The 15,446-nt window shown below is 36.1% G+C and overlaps 1 protein-coding gene and 1 long non-coding RNA gene across 6 annotated transcripts; one reads left to right on the top strand and one right to left on the bottom strand.

Moving 5' to 3' along the window:
• Nucleotides 1-1,968: 1,968 nt before the first annotated feature.
• Nucleotides 1,969-14,423, bottom strand: LOC124179752 (protein AF-10). 5 transcript variants are annotated; one of them, XM_046564456.1, is made up of 14 exons: nucleotides 14,014-14,423; nucleotides 13,045-13,124; nucleotides 12,314-12,484; nucleotides 11,926-12,123; nucleotides 11,515-11,632; nucleotides 10,973-11,322; nucleotides 10,523-10,842; nucleotides 7,671-8,120; nucleotides 7,326-7,509; nucleotides 6,945-7,140; nucleotides 6,336-6,488; nucleotides 5,968-6,250; nucleotides 5,545-5,673; nucleotides 1,969-5,448 (listed from the first exon to the last, which is right to left on the bottom strand). In XM_046564456.1, the coding sequence occupies exons 1-14, from the start codon at nucleotides 14,120-14,122 to the stop codon at nucleotides 5,298-5,300; spliced, it is 2,892 nt and encodes a 963-aa protein (XP_046420412.1). In that variant the 5' UTR covers nucleotides 14,123-14,423; the 3' UTR covers nucleotides 1,969-5,297. The 5 variants fall into 5 exon arrangements, with proteins under 5 accessions (XP_046420412.1, XP_046420408.1, XP_046420411.1 ...); XM_046564452.1 differs by having other exon boundaries at nucleotides 10,973-11,632; XM_046564455.1 differs by having other exon boundaries at nucleotides 5,968-6,232; nucleotides 10,973-11,632.
• LOC124179753 lies at nucleotides 12,480-13,522 on the top strand. Its single transcript, XR_006870148.1, has 3 exons — nucleotides 12,480-12,638; nucleotides 12,732-13,164; nucleotides 13,337-13,522. It is a non-coding gene; the product is annotated as an uncharacterized LOC124179753 (long non-coding RNA).
• Nucleotides 14,424-15,446: the final 1,023 nt, after the last annotated feature.

Below are 15,446 nucleotides of genomic sequence, written 5' to 3'. Positions count from 1 at the left end.
TACCATATCGTTGTTGTCTTGGAATGTGGTTAATAATTGCGATAACCATAGTTTGTTACAAGTTAAAAAACAATCAGACTTTATTAAAAAAATTTTCCTTGGAAACACATATGGCATTTCATGTTTTTATTACAGAATAATAATTATTAATTATTATGTATACGAGGAGGCCAAAATTCATAATATTTGTGTTTTCTAGTAATTATTATTGAATAAATATCCACCAGTAGACAACGAAACAGAATAAGTCACTTGGTTTTCCAATATTTTGTTCAATAATTCTTAACATGCACAAATTAATTCAGACCGGCGCGCAGTAACGGAATTAAAAAGAGTTTTGGTCTGCTCTATACGATTTATACTTTATACATAAAATAAAACTAGCGTTTTACTTCGTCTATATTAGAATATTATAATATTTGTTTTTCCTCTGCTACTGAATATGGTACAATGCAATGTAGTGTTTCACTGATATACACTATACAATAAGCGTATAGCGTCGGCATTCATCGAAAATAACTTGAATTTGTTTTTTTCTATTAAGATTACAATTCATTCACAGAATCGAGAATTGATCCGTGTGTTGACAAGTGCAAGAGCTTATTGTTAGTTAGTATCGGGCGAATGGTAATACATGGTAAAATGGAACAATTTCTTTTCCTAGCATGTTCTGAATATCTGAAGGATACATCATGAATCAATTCTTCATACTTTGATTTCATTACACAGACTTTCACCGAAAATTCATAGCCACAATTGTTAGATTATTTCTGCGAATGAACGGGCATTAAGTAGCTGCTTAGTTGTTGAACACCTATGGGTTACACATTACAAAATGACATGCGGGTATTATTATATATTGTAATAAATAAATACATGCTCGATGACATTGTGTTATAACTGTGAATACAGCTGATAATTCTCAGCTTGGTATTTTTATATCAAAACCTAATTTTGGTATATTTCTTTTTTTCTCTTCTTTTTAATTATTTTTATACATGCCTACCGATTAATTCATTAATCAATTAAATGTAATAAGATAGAAAAATTTGGCACGATTACTGTGAGAAAATATCATTGTTTTGTTGTATTTTTTTTTCTTTTTTTTTTTACTCTAGCCTATATAAAAATACGGCGATTCGGTGAAAATTGTTATTCTCTCGATTTTTCTTATTTCCCACTTTCTGTTTACAATTTTTATCTTTCTTTTCTCTTTAGCCCATTATGAAAAGTCGTACTTAGTATTACAAGGTATTGTAGAAATTCTTATACTATTTTTCATTCAAGACCGCACTGTTTGTTTATCATAATCTATACAATTAGAAATCTGTTCTGCACTTTTATCACTCGTTTGAAAGAGCAAAAAATTGTACTACTTTTTGAAGCCTTTAGAAACATACCATTAGGACAGGCAAAATATGAAATTACATTTAAGGAAAGAAAGAAAACGCAAATATAATAATAAAATTAAGTTTGGGTTTAACAGTAAAATTAAGCAGATGAATCGGGAAACGGGGAGAAAAAAAAAAAAAAAAAAAAAAAACAACAACATGAAACGGATAACTGAACGAGTGATAAACATTGCAAGATAGTTGACAAATTGTTTCTCTCTACTAATTATGATGGTTATTATTACTATCGTTATTACATATTTCATTATAAAATTGAAGGAAGTAGAATAAACTAATTCCCTGAGTAATATTTAATTTTAGTCTGTTAGATCAGTGTTTCGTTCTATTAGCAATTTATGTATGATATACAAGTTGTGTGTATGATTTTTATACATGTAGGTCTCTGATTATTTCTAATTTTCAAATGCCCATTTATGCTTGTTTATAAAAGGTTTGTATTTGCCTTTTTCTATCAATTTTTGACATTAAAAACTCAAAACTTGTATTCAATTTTTATCTTTCTTTTCACCTTTTCTTTTCCATTCATTCAATGCCATTCAAAGGGTTTGCAAATTCATTTCTTTTCATCGATTTAGAAATATGTGGTGTTCTTTTTTTTTTGCGACTTAGATGAAATATCGAGGGCAAATGATATTTTTACACAGGTGCTAATACTCCTGTTTTAGAGACAAAAAATAATTCATAACAAAAACAGAAACAAGAAGGTGATAAATTTTCTCCACAAGCAATGTGTAAAGTTATTCTATCAGGCTGTCATTAATTCGCTAATGAAATTTGCATGTGTAATAAATAGAGGTCTACTCAATCAATTTGTTTCAATGACGAAGAAGAATCAAAGAATTTGTAGTTCTTAGCGGATCTTTTGTTAAGAGAAGAGTTTGCTTATCCTCAAAAATTGAAATGAATTCTCTCTATTACTTTATTACGATCATTGTAATCTGTTGCTCTCGGCATTGATAATAATCGGAATAAAGAATGATATGCGAAAAAAAAAGGTTTGACAAAAATAATAAATTCAAAGCGTTATTTCATGTGTATACAATAAACTGAATCATCTGTAAATATAAAGTGAGCTCACAGCTTGTGGCTTAGGTATATATACATGCGATCATTTTATTTTTAATAGGAAAAACAATGAATTCTAATTATACTTGTCAATTAATACATCATTCAACGGATTATACTCTCGGTGAAGATACGAACCATATCCCAATAGAATGTTCTTAGAAATGAATGGAATATTATTTTTGAAATTGTTGGTTATTGTGCTCTTTATTGAGAAGCGATTTGAAACAAAATAAATAACGCAAAACAAGATGAGATGATTGGCAATTTTGAAAATGAATTTTCTAAGGGTAGTCCCTGGGATACCCTGGCTGATCGGTCTTTTTACGGCAGTCTATGTCACAATTGATTTGTTTTTTATTCATTAAGTAATAATAGATAGTCAATCAACTAATGATAATTATAAAATAATACTAATTCATGCTCGCTATAAATTTCTACGCTCACAAGAGCGTTGACCTATTTCAAAATTGGCGTTAATGGAAGGCAGTGTTTGTCATTTACATTATACAACTAAATATTAATTTTTATGGTTCACAATTAATTTTCGATACTGGTTTTGAAATAAGATAAAAAAAATTCATTCCAAATTTACAATATTGGGTGCAGTTTGTATGCGAGTTAAATTTAGCAAACGAATCTATTATACATACGTGAACAATTTTTTATTATATGTATATTTCCAATCGTTATGTCGATCTTATAAATTCGGTTACGTAGTAGCTAGACATATTAAAGATTTATATTCGGCGGTTGAAAACAAAACGAAACCAAGAGAAAAGCCGAAATAATATAATAATACTTAAATTACAAAATGAAAGCAACGTGGAAATTGATTATCTTCCAACAGCTGTACATTAAATTTCAAATATATTTGTCGTTTAAATAGTTCATCAGATAATTTTGCTTGATTCTTTTAAATTTGAAATCACATACCAATTTTCATTAACGGACATTCAATTGTACGTGTGTGTAATTTAAAATGATTTATTATACAATTACTATCATTATTGCTATTTTTTAATTCTATTCATTTCCCCTTCTCCCCTTCACGATAAGTAAACTTACTTACGTTTCTAATATTTGTACATCTGTGGGATTTTTATTCATATTTAGTGTCAAGTGTCAATTTTTGACACAACGCTATTTTAAGATTGTTTTGACATGCGAGAAAACTTCTTATACCAGCTCATAATTAAAAATTCATTAGTTCATAAGTATTGAAGACCTGTTTTTGGTTGTCATCGAAAATTTGTCGAAAATTTTCAAATCGACAGAAAATATAAACCCTCATGAATGAAAGGACCAAAAAATTTTTTACTTTCTTTATCCCTATACAAACAAAAAACAGATCTGATCGCTGTTGTCAAATAAATTTTATTCGGATCCTTTTGTAGCAATTAAAACACCCTAAAAATTAAAAATGTTATACCCTAAAATCAGCCTCTAATCAATCATAATATAGTGAATGACCCTTAGTTTATGTAGAAAACAAAGATGCTGAAGGATGTGCCTCTTTGATTTTATATATCATACGTACAAGGGAAAAAAAATCGTACAACACCAATGCGAAAAATTCCGTGCATGCTAATGACATACACGTGATACATTGTATAGTTCGAGAATTTCCCCGTCACATTTTAATGACGTTTTTCTTCTAATTCTGGTTATTAATCGTGTTTTAACAATAACATAAGATAGACGTAATAATTACAACAATCATTAATAATAATAACACACCCAAAGATAAAATCAGTTTTACATTCGTCATTGTTTTATTTTGTACATAAACCAAGAACGAGACTTGAGTCTTATTACCGCTCATACCAAAAATAATGAAACGCTAACGATTCCATCAAATTGGTATGAAGAAAATTTAACATGTTGATTTTTTTTTTTTTTCCATTTTCAATATTTTACCATGCTAAACTGACCATTTTATTTCTTTATAATTGTTTTTCCTGCTGCGTAGCATATGAAGAACATATAAAACAGCTGGTGCACTGCTCGCAAAAATAGAATTAAAAGCTATTGTGCCGTGTCATTGACATAAAATTTTGCAAGTTTTTAATTCAATATCTTTATCTCGCATACTAAAAGTGCTACTTACGGATTATTCCCCGTAAATGAGAATTCGTTCGTCAAAAATACAGACGTATAGAAATTTTTTCTGTACTGCCAAATTGGATTTTAATATAAACATATTCCTGAAATACGTATACATATCCTGAATAACGTGATTCGGTTGAAAAGACTGTGGGAGAGTAATCATTTTTTTTTCTCTCACAATTAAAATACGCTGATAACTGTTAATTCTATTCGGCCTAGATATGCAGTCGATTCTTTATTACCCGCAAGAATTTTTTCGCTGAAACGAATCGTTCAAAGACAATAATTGCGTGCATACGATACGTATCAATATATGAAAAATGAATGGAATAAAAGGAAAATTGATGCAAATTAATACCCTCGAATAAAAAGTTCAATGAATGTAAACCCTCTTCTAATTGCAAGTAAAATTCTGTCACAGGACACAGTTAACTTCCATTGAAGATGATTTAACAAGGACAAGATAGATATTCTCTCGAGGCAACTAAATTTTCGTGTTGCCTCAACCTCACGACTTGATTATACTTACATTCATAAAATTCACCTCATTCTCTTCTTTCCCGTATCAATACGTATACTGCCGATCTGTATATTAGTATAACTCCGAGCAGTTTACCGCTTATGATGAAAACGCGGCTCGCTAGCGCAAGGTGTAGCCTGAGATCTAGTTGAAGATGCAACGTTGTGCCCGTTCTGGGCTCGCACCTACCTTCAGCTGGGTTTGCCCGGAGGTCCGTGGCTGGTAGGCGCAGGTCCGTGTGAATGTATGTTGTGTATGCTTCCCGCTTGACTGCTAGCCAAGTTGGACATTGTTTGCTGGTACAGTGTGGGCATATAGTTGCTCGATGAAGGCGCCACGGATCTGAAAAAGGGCGCAAAATAGCACATGTTGAATTATAGTAAAATTTATGGAGTTACAAAATACGTGACATACTACTTAGGCAATTGAAAATCTTACCTAGGTACACCTCGCAGAGGATCTGGTGTCACCGATGAATTTCGAACGACACCCGAGCTGTTTGCACTTGCAGGCGAAACGATATTGCTAGGTTGAGCTTGATGATAACCAGTCCCTGCTGGACCATGCCTTTCACGAAAGAAAGAAAAACAACTGTACGTTACAAAGTGTTTTAAAATATATATCAAACCATTCGATAACTAAGGGCGGCCCGATATTTGTGATCAATTAATGTACATATCTCAATCAATTGCAAAAATTTGAAAATATGGTTACAAAAGAAGATGCATTGTACCTGTATATTAATTTGGACAATTTTTACTTTCACAGTGGAAGCATAATGTTAACGATTCATCAAGATTTCAAGTTATTGTTGTGGTGATGATAATGTTCACAATGATTGAGTGTCTTGAATGAAATTACCTGATCGTTGGACTTGGTTGGGGAGGAACAAGTGAGCCTCTGTGTTGGTATTGTGTCAAGGAGGCAGCTGCAGGTGGGGAAGGGTCGGGTGGTAATCCGTTTTCCATGACAGTGGAATGCGAACTAGAACTTGAATGAGGTAAGTAGCTATTATTCACTCTGGCTTCACGGTTGACCCGAGAAACTGGGGCGGGTCCTCCTGGCTGGATATCCGAATGCGGAATATTCGAATGCGTCGGATTCACCGAAGGATGTATGTTGTTCACTATATGAAAAAGAGAATCTACCATAGTGAAACGAATACGAATATGCATTTGAGATACACAAGTCGAAACAAAGCTACCGAATCCCTTGCGTCGTTTATTTACCTGTATGTGTGTTTGGTTGTGTGGTCAGTGGAATAGCTAGCCGAGCATTCACTGCTAGCAGGTGATCTCTTCTTTGCAGCAGACTGTTGACATGCTCTTCCAACCTCAGATTTTCCGCTCGCAATTGATGTAAGCACGATAAAAGAGAGGCAACTGTGATTGAAAAAATTAGTGGTGAATTTGTGTGACAAACACACAAACAAAATTTGAAGATCTAGTGTAGTCGATCGACACTGCTAATGATTTAAAATAATTTTTAAATGCAAAAAAGTTTAATGTAAGCGTAATACCGATTTCAAACAGATATGCAACTATAATAATTCAATAATTCATGGAGAGATACAGGAGTAAAACTACAAGCTTATGTGCTGTACAATTGCATAGGTTACTGTTGAAAGCAGCATATTAAAGTTCTAATTTCGTGCACAGGATAAAAAAAATCAGCAGAATAAATCACTTAGCTCTGTACAGAGATGGTTAAAAGTTTACGATAGCAGATGGGAATTTTTTTTTTTTTAACTGTTATTTGCATACAGTCACTTATTTTGCCCCATCAGCCACGCATTTGGAAAAAAAAGCGAAGCTAATGTTTTCTTGCCGTACACTTACTGTCAAAGTGCTGGGCCTGTTCCATGAGAAATTGACTGCCTTGTTCCCACTGCCTTTCAAGTAGTTGATCCAATGTCTGAGGAATTGCACCTCCACCCAACACATTGCCACCAGAACTGCCAGTATTTGGACCAGTGTTAGTTGCGAAAACGGACGATAAAGACGTTGTCGCGGGTGCAGATTGGTTGGATCTTACCTATATGTCAAATATTGTTGGTAATGAAAATGCGAGTTTTGACCGAGACTTTTGACCGCGAGTAATAAATAATTGTTGATGATTACAGAAGTGGGGAAGAAAAATAAAAAATCAAAATCAAAAACTTTACGGATGAATGGATAAAGAAAAACGTTTTTAACACATATAATCAAACGAGCACTCACAGAGGCAATGACATGACTGTGTAACTGTGGTCCAACCAAGCTGCTCGTAGGATTATTAGCTTCGGTGAAAATCGAGTGAGCCTCTAATTCTTGGGTGAGAGTATCAGACATTTTTTGTGCCATTGTAGAAGTGGGATTCAATTGATTCCCAAGCATATGTGGTGCACTGATACCATTTTGGAACCTATTAATCAGAAGCAAATGTTCCAGAATTAGAAAAATGATCATGTAACTCAAATTTTTATGCTACGTTGTCTGGAAATTACGTAAAAATGATTATTGCTGGTTTTATAACATCTTTCAAATTATCAAAACCGAATGTATAAAAACTGAAATTTTACTCACAATTTTACATCTTTTTCATCCTTAGTACTGTTCGCCATGGCTGTCGGAGTGGAACTTGACGTGGAAGGTGTTGGTGTGGTAGAAGCTCCTCCAGCGCTTTTGCGCTTTCGTCGAACAGGTCCAGAGTTGCTCATGCTTTCCGAACCAGGGCTGCTAGGTGGTGAATCTTTGACAGTAGGTCCCATCCCTGAACCAGTTCCGACACTGCTGAAGTGACCGACTGCTTGGCTGGGCCCTTGAATTATGGATGGTACTGGGGCCACGGTTATCAGCGGTGGTGGCGTTGGATGATTACTTCGACTTCCGCGTTTAGTTGTGCTGACTATACTATTGGGAAGGGTTGTTGATATTGTCGTTGTTGTTAGTGGCGGTGGCGGAACCGGCTGACTGCTCGAAGTGCCGCCCCGTTTCGGCTTCCGCAGTTTATCCGGCTTGTCCGACGAGTGTGACCTGAAAAAACGAAACTTTGAATCATTATTATTGAATTTCCATACCCTGAGAGAACGCAACGCTTAATTGACAACTGGGAAATACTGAGGAATGTGCTTTCATCACAAGCTATGAAAAGGATAAGTAGATCTCTGATCTACTGGAAAAAAAATTTCTATTAATAAGGCCTCATCTTTTTACCACCGCCAATATGATTAAGAATGAAAAAAGATAGAAAAATAAAACGGACAAATATTTGATAATTTACGGAGTGTTGGTAAAGTGACATTTTCAGGTTGATTGTGGGATAGTAATTGTGGAGGGGTGTGTATTTACAGCTTAGTACGATCTCATTTGTAAATAATGATCGAACATAACCTTGAAAAGGGTGATATTTGATACACGATTAAAAGCGGAAATAGACGTTGAAGAGTAGTCAGCTAGCCGATCTAGTAGTAATACGATTTTTCCAAATGTAGGGGGACTATCAGGGCGGTTTAATTTCTATTTTTATGAAAATCCATAGCAGTGGCATGACCTGAAGTGAACTACTGTGCCCGATATACGTACAAAGGCCGTACTACTGTTATAAACAGTTGATTTTTATGTCAGTAAAACTGATTTTTAACGTAAGTGTGAAAACATATGGGTTCCGAAATATGACTCACACTTGCGGAATGAACTTCTTCATATGATATAATGTTTTATTTCACTATAAATCACCGATATTCTCAATCGAATCCAGATATTATTGCACTTAAATGAGGTTAGAACAACCTGCTTCTTGTTTACCCCTCACACCGGCCATTTTGAACGCGGCTATCGAACTCGAATAACGTCCATGACGTCGATATCATCCCTGTTTTGTTCAGCGGTTCGATCTTGCGCGAAAAAAGTTCAAATAATGCATCATTCGCAAGCGGATTGGCTGAAAATTCACAGATAAACAATGACCTACCAGTTTTCCATACTTTGCTGAAACTTCTAGGACGAATAAAAACGCCTCCCGCATTGATCATGCACGCAATTTCTTTTATCTTACAATTGAAAAAAAGTTGAATTTTTTTTTTCAAATTTGTAAACATCTGGTCTGAGAACATCCATCGGAGTTATGAAAGATAATCTCAGCATCACAAAAAAGAGCGAATATTTCATATCTAATACTTTTGAATTTCTGCTGATTGATTATATTTTGGCTTGAAATAGAGCTCACGCTATATCATTGACAAATAATTTCCTGAATCGGCTGAGAATAACTGCAGTTACATTTACAGTGAAACTTTTATTAATAGACACCTCCCGACAACAGATTCCTCTTTACAACGGGCAGCCTAAAAATCTCCAGAAGTATACAATGTACACCTTAATATTGTTCTGAATAGCGGACACTCTTTAATAACGGACAATATTTTCAGTCCCAAAGATATGTTCGCTATTGAGATGTTTCACTGTAACTGAAGTATAACACATTTTTTTGGGCTTAGGATGAGTGATGAAACTATGCTGGTTTCCTAGTTGCTATTTTAAACAGCAGGTATCAGCTGCATCTTTCAACATGTTGATAGTCAATAAAAATGTACATTAATTGTTTTTGTATATGATTTTTTTGACCTCGACAATGACGAATAAATATTTGTTTCTTGGATATGAAGGTCAATGAAAACAAACGTCAATTTGTTAACGTTTCGTCCCGGGTGGGGGCCCTCCTCAGAACGAATTTTTTTTAATACGATAATCTGGTACGAGCAATTTTTTGGATAATAAAGCACGATGTGGAACATGCCAATGACATAGAATTACAGAATATAATTTTAAAATACACTGTTACATTATACGGTGCAATACGGAACTCCCAAGCATACATCATGGAACAAGATTACTGGCAAGGAAGGAAAGAGCTTTTCTTCTAGTCCGACCATTGTTGTATGAACGTCTCCAACGGTCATCTAATTTCAATTTCTTTCCTTCCTTGCCAGTAATCTTGTTCCACGATGTGTGCTTGGGAGTTCCGTATTGCACCGTATAATGTAACAGTGTATTTTAAAATTGTATTCTGTAATTCTGTGTCATCGGCATGTTCCATATCATGCTTTATTATCAAAAAAATTCTCGCACCAGATTATCATATTAAAAAAAATTCGTTCTGAGGAAGGCCCCCGACCGGGCCGAAACGTCAACAAATTGACGTTTGTTTTCATTGACCTTCATATCCAAGAAACAAATATTTATTAGTAATTGTTTTTCTCTGTAACGCCATGTAATATATTGAATAAAATAATCGTGGTTAATCATGGAACCAGATAATTTCCGTTGAAAATATCGAACTTATAATACCCGGTATAATAGTACTTCAAAACTTGGAGGAAAACTTGAAATTTTTTTGATATGCAGTAAACATTAACGCTTTTTTATTCTAGACTCACCGTGATCTCTTGTTTGGCATGTCGTCAGCTGGAATTGGACTTCGTTTGGAATCATTGGTAGCAGCTGTAGTGACTACACTTTGCTGTATTTGCTGGTAGAGGGTGGGAGCGTTTGTAACAACACTCTGAACGGAGCTGGGAAGAGAAGTCGCCGTCAACGGCACAGAGACAACAATGCTGTTGGAAGTCGTGGTAGGTGACTGAGCAGGAACTGAAGGTTGAGCTTGAGTGATCAATGTTATAACTGGTGTTGTTGTTGTAGTCTCAGTTGTGATTGGAGGATGCAAGGATGATTGTGCCGGCGGACTCTCTATTTTCGACTGTAAAATATGACTCTGTCAGTGAATGGTATATATTCAACGCGAAATGCTATGGCTCCGTTATTTTGAGACAGAAATTTGTCATGCAAAATGCCCACTTTGAACGTGAAAAAAGGTAAGAGGAATTTACCTTTTTTGTTTTTTCAGGATCGGTGGTTGTACTCAGACTGGTAGCTTCGGTAACGGTTGGTAGAACAATGTTAGTGTTAATAGTTTGCTGAAGGACTGAACTAACAGCGACAACAACCGAACCACTTGCCTCGGAACTAACGGAATGATTTGAATTTTCATTTCCAATAACAGTCGGTGTTCGGGCGCCGGTTTTTCTCTTTTTGTTCACATGGCTAGAGGCCTTACCGGACGTGGAGGAACTGGATTTGGACAGGCTGCTGCTTTTGTGAATCACATTTGAATTAGATCCAGACTTTGCAGTAACGTTCTCGTGCCCAAAAACACTCTCCGACTGAGTGACAACGGTCTCTACGAAATTTGAGGTGGTGAATTTACTTGTGTTGGAAGAATTTTCTTTAGGCGTATTACGACCACTTCCACTTTTTTCGTCGGCATTTCCATTTATTTCTAAGCTAGGACTAGCGCTTGATTTACTCTTTGAACTAGACGACGACGACGACGACGCCGCGTTCATCTTTGAGTTTGAACTCTTGCGCTTACCGCTGCTCGACGTTTTTACAGGTGTTTCAGCCTCTTTTTCGGGCGACGAATCCGAAGAACCGTTGTCTGCTGGGATTGGTTTATATGGAGGAATTGTTTTAACGTTACCCCCTTTTTTCTGTAATTCAACAGTATGATTATTCAATTTATTTACTAAATCAATTACAGGACTCTAAAAAGCAGAAAAATACATTAATTACATTCAATAATCGTGATCACTTTTTCTCAATGATAATTAAAAATCATTTTCAACTGTGCCAATCATACTGTCAATGCAAAAATACTAACGAACTGAGTAACATATGAACACAAGCTATCGAAATTGATTGAAACAATTCGTACGGAATCATTTTGCTAAAATTGAATAATCTTCAATTCTGTAACAGCACCGACAACATTCGGAATACTCACCAGTTTTGAATAATGATGCTGACAATAACCGCAGTATTTTACGTTGTCCAAATAATTACCAGCTTCTTCGCAAAGCAGTCCCAGAGCCTGAGCACAAGTAACATGAAATTGTTGTCTGCAACCTGCTTTGTTACATTGCATACAAGCTCCCACATTAGCCCTGCCGCCTCTGCCTTGTTCCTCACAGATGTAACATGTCTGAGGACATAGGATAAATTTGTAACATGGGCAACACCCTTATTCTTGAAAAACGAACATCATGGATGTGATAGCGATAGTGAAATGAATACAGAAGAATTGAGAAGATAGGAAAATGATTGACAAAATAACATTTTGACACGATCAATCATTTTTAAATTAGTATTCGGATGACGCATGGTTTATTTACCTTACTGAATCGCTCCGATGGTATCAATTGCAGGATAATTGGCTCCATCGTTGTAACGTTGCCAAATCTGACCTCAGGTATGTAAAGAGCACACACAACGTGCGCCCAGCCCGCCTGATCCGTTCTCTTGAGAGCTCCATCCCTGCTTGGGCACAGCTCGCAGCGCTGCTCCAACATTTTGCATCACAACCACACAATTACTACAGCCTACCTCTGCCTAGTCTACGTTTACCATTAAAAATAAGTCCCATCTAATGCACGGTTATAAGTCATTTTTTTAATTAGTAGAAGCACATCGTTGGATTGAAAGGTGAAAAATACAAAGGTAATGAAAAACAGGGAACTTGAAGAACCTTTTTTCGTTGTACATATTGCTTAGAATTTATAATTACTGATTTTCTTGTTTGCCTATTTTTAGATGCTGCTTCATTTCCTTTCAACATTTACCTCAGCAAAGTTATATAACACAAAAGAAAATTACTATAGTCAAGCGTCTTTAGAACCTTGACACAAATTTACACATATGCAAGTTTCTTTCATGACTGCAAAAGGTTGATCAACTTATGCAACAACTGGTATTCGTTAAATGCATCATCTTCTGCTATCCTTAAAAATAATTTAAGTCAAGATGTTCATCGAATGAAGGAAGTTTCGATCAATGTGAGAACTCTTTTTAACGTATTAAAAATCTTGAATAATTCCAGTATCACTCACTGATGAAAGTAACTTACCACCCGTGCGCTACGTTCCTGCGATTCACATTTTCTGCAATACCATGGGCCAGTTGGTACCGTAACAATCCCATAACAAGCTGCAAAGCATTGATACAGATTTTAATTGTCTAATTCATGGTAAATGAAGATCATACATATTTCATCATACGTATTGTTAAGGAAAAATAATGACTGAATAATTTAATCTCAAAATGTTTAGATGAATAACAACGAAATATTCAATTTCTGCTTGCTTGTTGTTCTCAAAATGCACAGGTCACACAATGCTTCGTATCATGTTCCTTTCCAGCTATTTAGAGTGGAGAGAATGTAACGTGAACCTTTGATGTGGCGGTTAAATCACAGAGGAGGTCTTTTTAATGACTGTAGAACAAGGAGATGATACAGCAGATGGTGAGAATAAAACTCAAGTAGTAATAATTGATATATAAAGCAAATGTGTTTTTCTACCGATACCGTTGTAACCTTTAACAACTTTTCGTATAATTTGAGGGCTGCTATTAAAGTTAAAGAAGCCGTATTTTAAAAAGATATTGATCGAATTATATAGTTTACTGCAAGTGGGAACGAATATGAATCGCTGGTTTATTTTCTTGTCAACGTTTTAACGTTCATCGAGTACCATCGAAACAAAGAGTTTTAGGAAAGTACAAAATAGGTCTCATTGCGTGAGGGTTGATTAGAGTCGAAGGATCATTTCATCATTTCAGAACTTGATCTAACCTATTCGATAAAACCAAGTTGCCTAAGATTGTTTCGTTTCATTCTGACGTATCGTAGAGTCGGCTGAAATTTTAATCATACAATAAGAGAAGAGCAGTCTCGAGACCTGCGGCGGGGAAGCAATTCCAAACTCCTGATTTCCACTAGGTTAAGAAACAGGGATTATGAAGAGGTGGACCAGGAGGGGGGTGGGGGGGAAGAGGAGGGGAGCTGAGGGGGCGATAATACAGATGTGTGTTATACCTTGGTGTACGGCGACCGTGCACCCCTGGCCATCACAATAAACCAACGGATTCTCCGTCCAACCCCTCTCGTCCGAACATACGCAGCAACCTCCAAGCATCTCCTTCATGCTGCGGTACAGATCTCGTGAGCTACACCAGCCGAACTCGCCTTTTCGTATCGCTTCGTAAACGGAGCATCGTGTTTTGTGGTATCGGGAATTAACCGCATGCACACGATTGCACTATTTTTTCTTATCACTCTATTGGGTATTGTTACCGAGCTGCGGGCCGATATTACCAGCGGCTATTCGGGGCTGGGATAATTGATTCTTTTCGATAACATTCGATCGTCCTGACGACCGTTTTAACAACCGAGCCACGCGAATTATTTATTTACTCTTCGTACTCTCTATTTATCTCACTATGCGGCCATTTTATTTTGTTGTTGCGCAGCAAGCGCATGCGCAATCCCGCGCGTAACAAAAATGCATCATGGGTCATGGACCATTGGGCAATGCTAGTGACTCTCTAATCAAAGAGACTGGCGAATAGGGGCTTAGGTTTTCATTTGTGTCGACATGTTTAATCACAACCAGCAAGGGGAAAGGCTTCGACAATTCTTAACCTTTTTAATTTAATACAGCAGCCAACAACGGCTACAGTCTTAAATCATGTCGAATAACGGTCGGAAAATAGGTATGCGTTCTTCGAAGTATACAAACGATACAAACAGTGCTATGTTATGACAGTCAACTTTGTCGGTCACATTGGGCGCTTCTTTTAACGTCAATTTTCTGACACAACACGACGCTAAGTGATTTCATTAGGTTATTGCGTTAGATCCGAATAATGGAATCACGTAGCGTCGATTTGTGTCAGAAAATTGACGTAAAATGAACGCGCGCGTTAAAAAATGTCAACTTAAGACATTATTTTTAAAGGTTAAAATTATTTCGAAATACATTTTCATCAGCCTAACTTTGTCAGTTGGTTCCAAAAAATCGGGAAACCGTGATGTCTTTGATTTGTGTGTGACGGAAGAATTCGAAAACGATTACTTCTGGACAAATTTTGGTGACCATTACTCGGCGGGTAAGTAGGCTTCAGGTTTGTGGTATTCAAATTTACGCCTGACACTGCGGGCGACAGCAATCCGTAAACACAGCCGACACTTGCTCGGCTCTGGTCCCAACCGTCTATCGAAACATGCAGCGGTTTCTGCACGGCGCGGCGTCATTCGCATATAAGAACTGTTGACCCTGGATTATTTTTCGCAACAGTTAGTTGGATCTGGACAGATTTGGAGATATTAGCAGTTTTATGTGTTATTAACCAAGTGACTGGCCACGCAGGTAAGAAGAAGTTCTTCATAACCATCAGTTATTGAGTGGCAGACGCTGGTAATATACCATCGTCACTTTTTGAACAACTTCAGGATTATCGATTGATAAA

The sequence above is a fragment of the Neodiprion fabricii genome, chromosome 4, assembly GCF_021155785.1.
Source record: "Neodiprion fabricii isolate iyNeoFabr1 chromosome 4, iyNeoFabr1.1, whole genome shotgun sequence".
NCBI classification, from domain to species: domain Eukaryota; kingdom Metazoa; phylum Arthropoda; class Insecta; order Hymenoptera; family Diprionidae; genus Neodiprion; species Neodiprion fabricii.
This window is presented reverse-complemented; position numbering and strand designations above follow the sequence as displayed.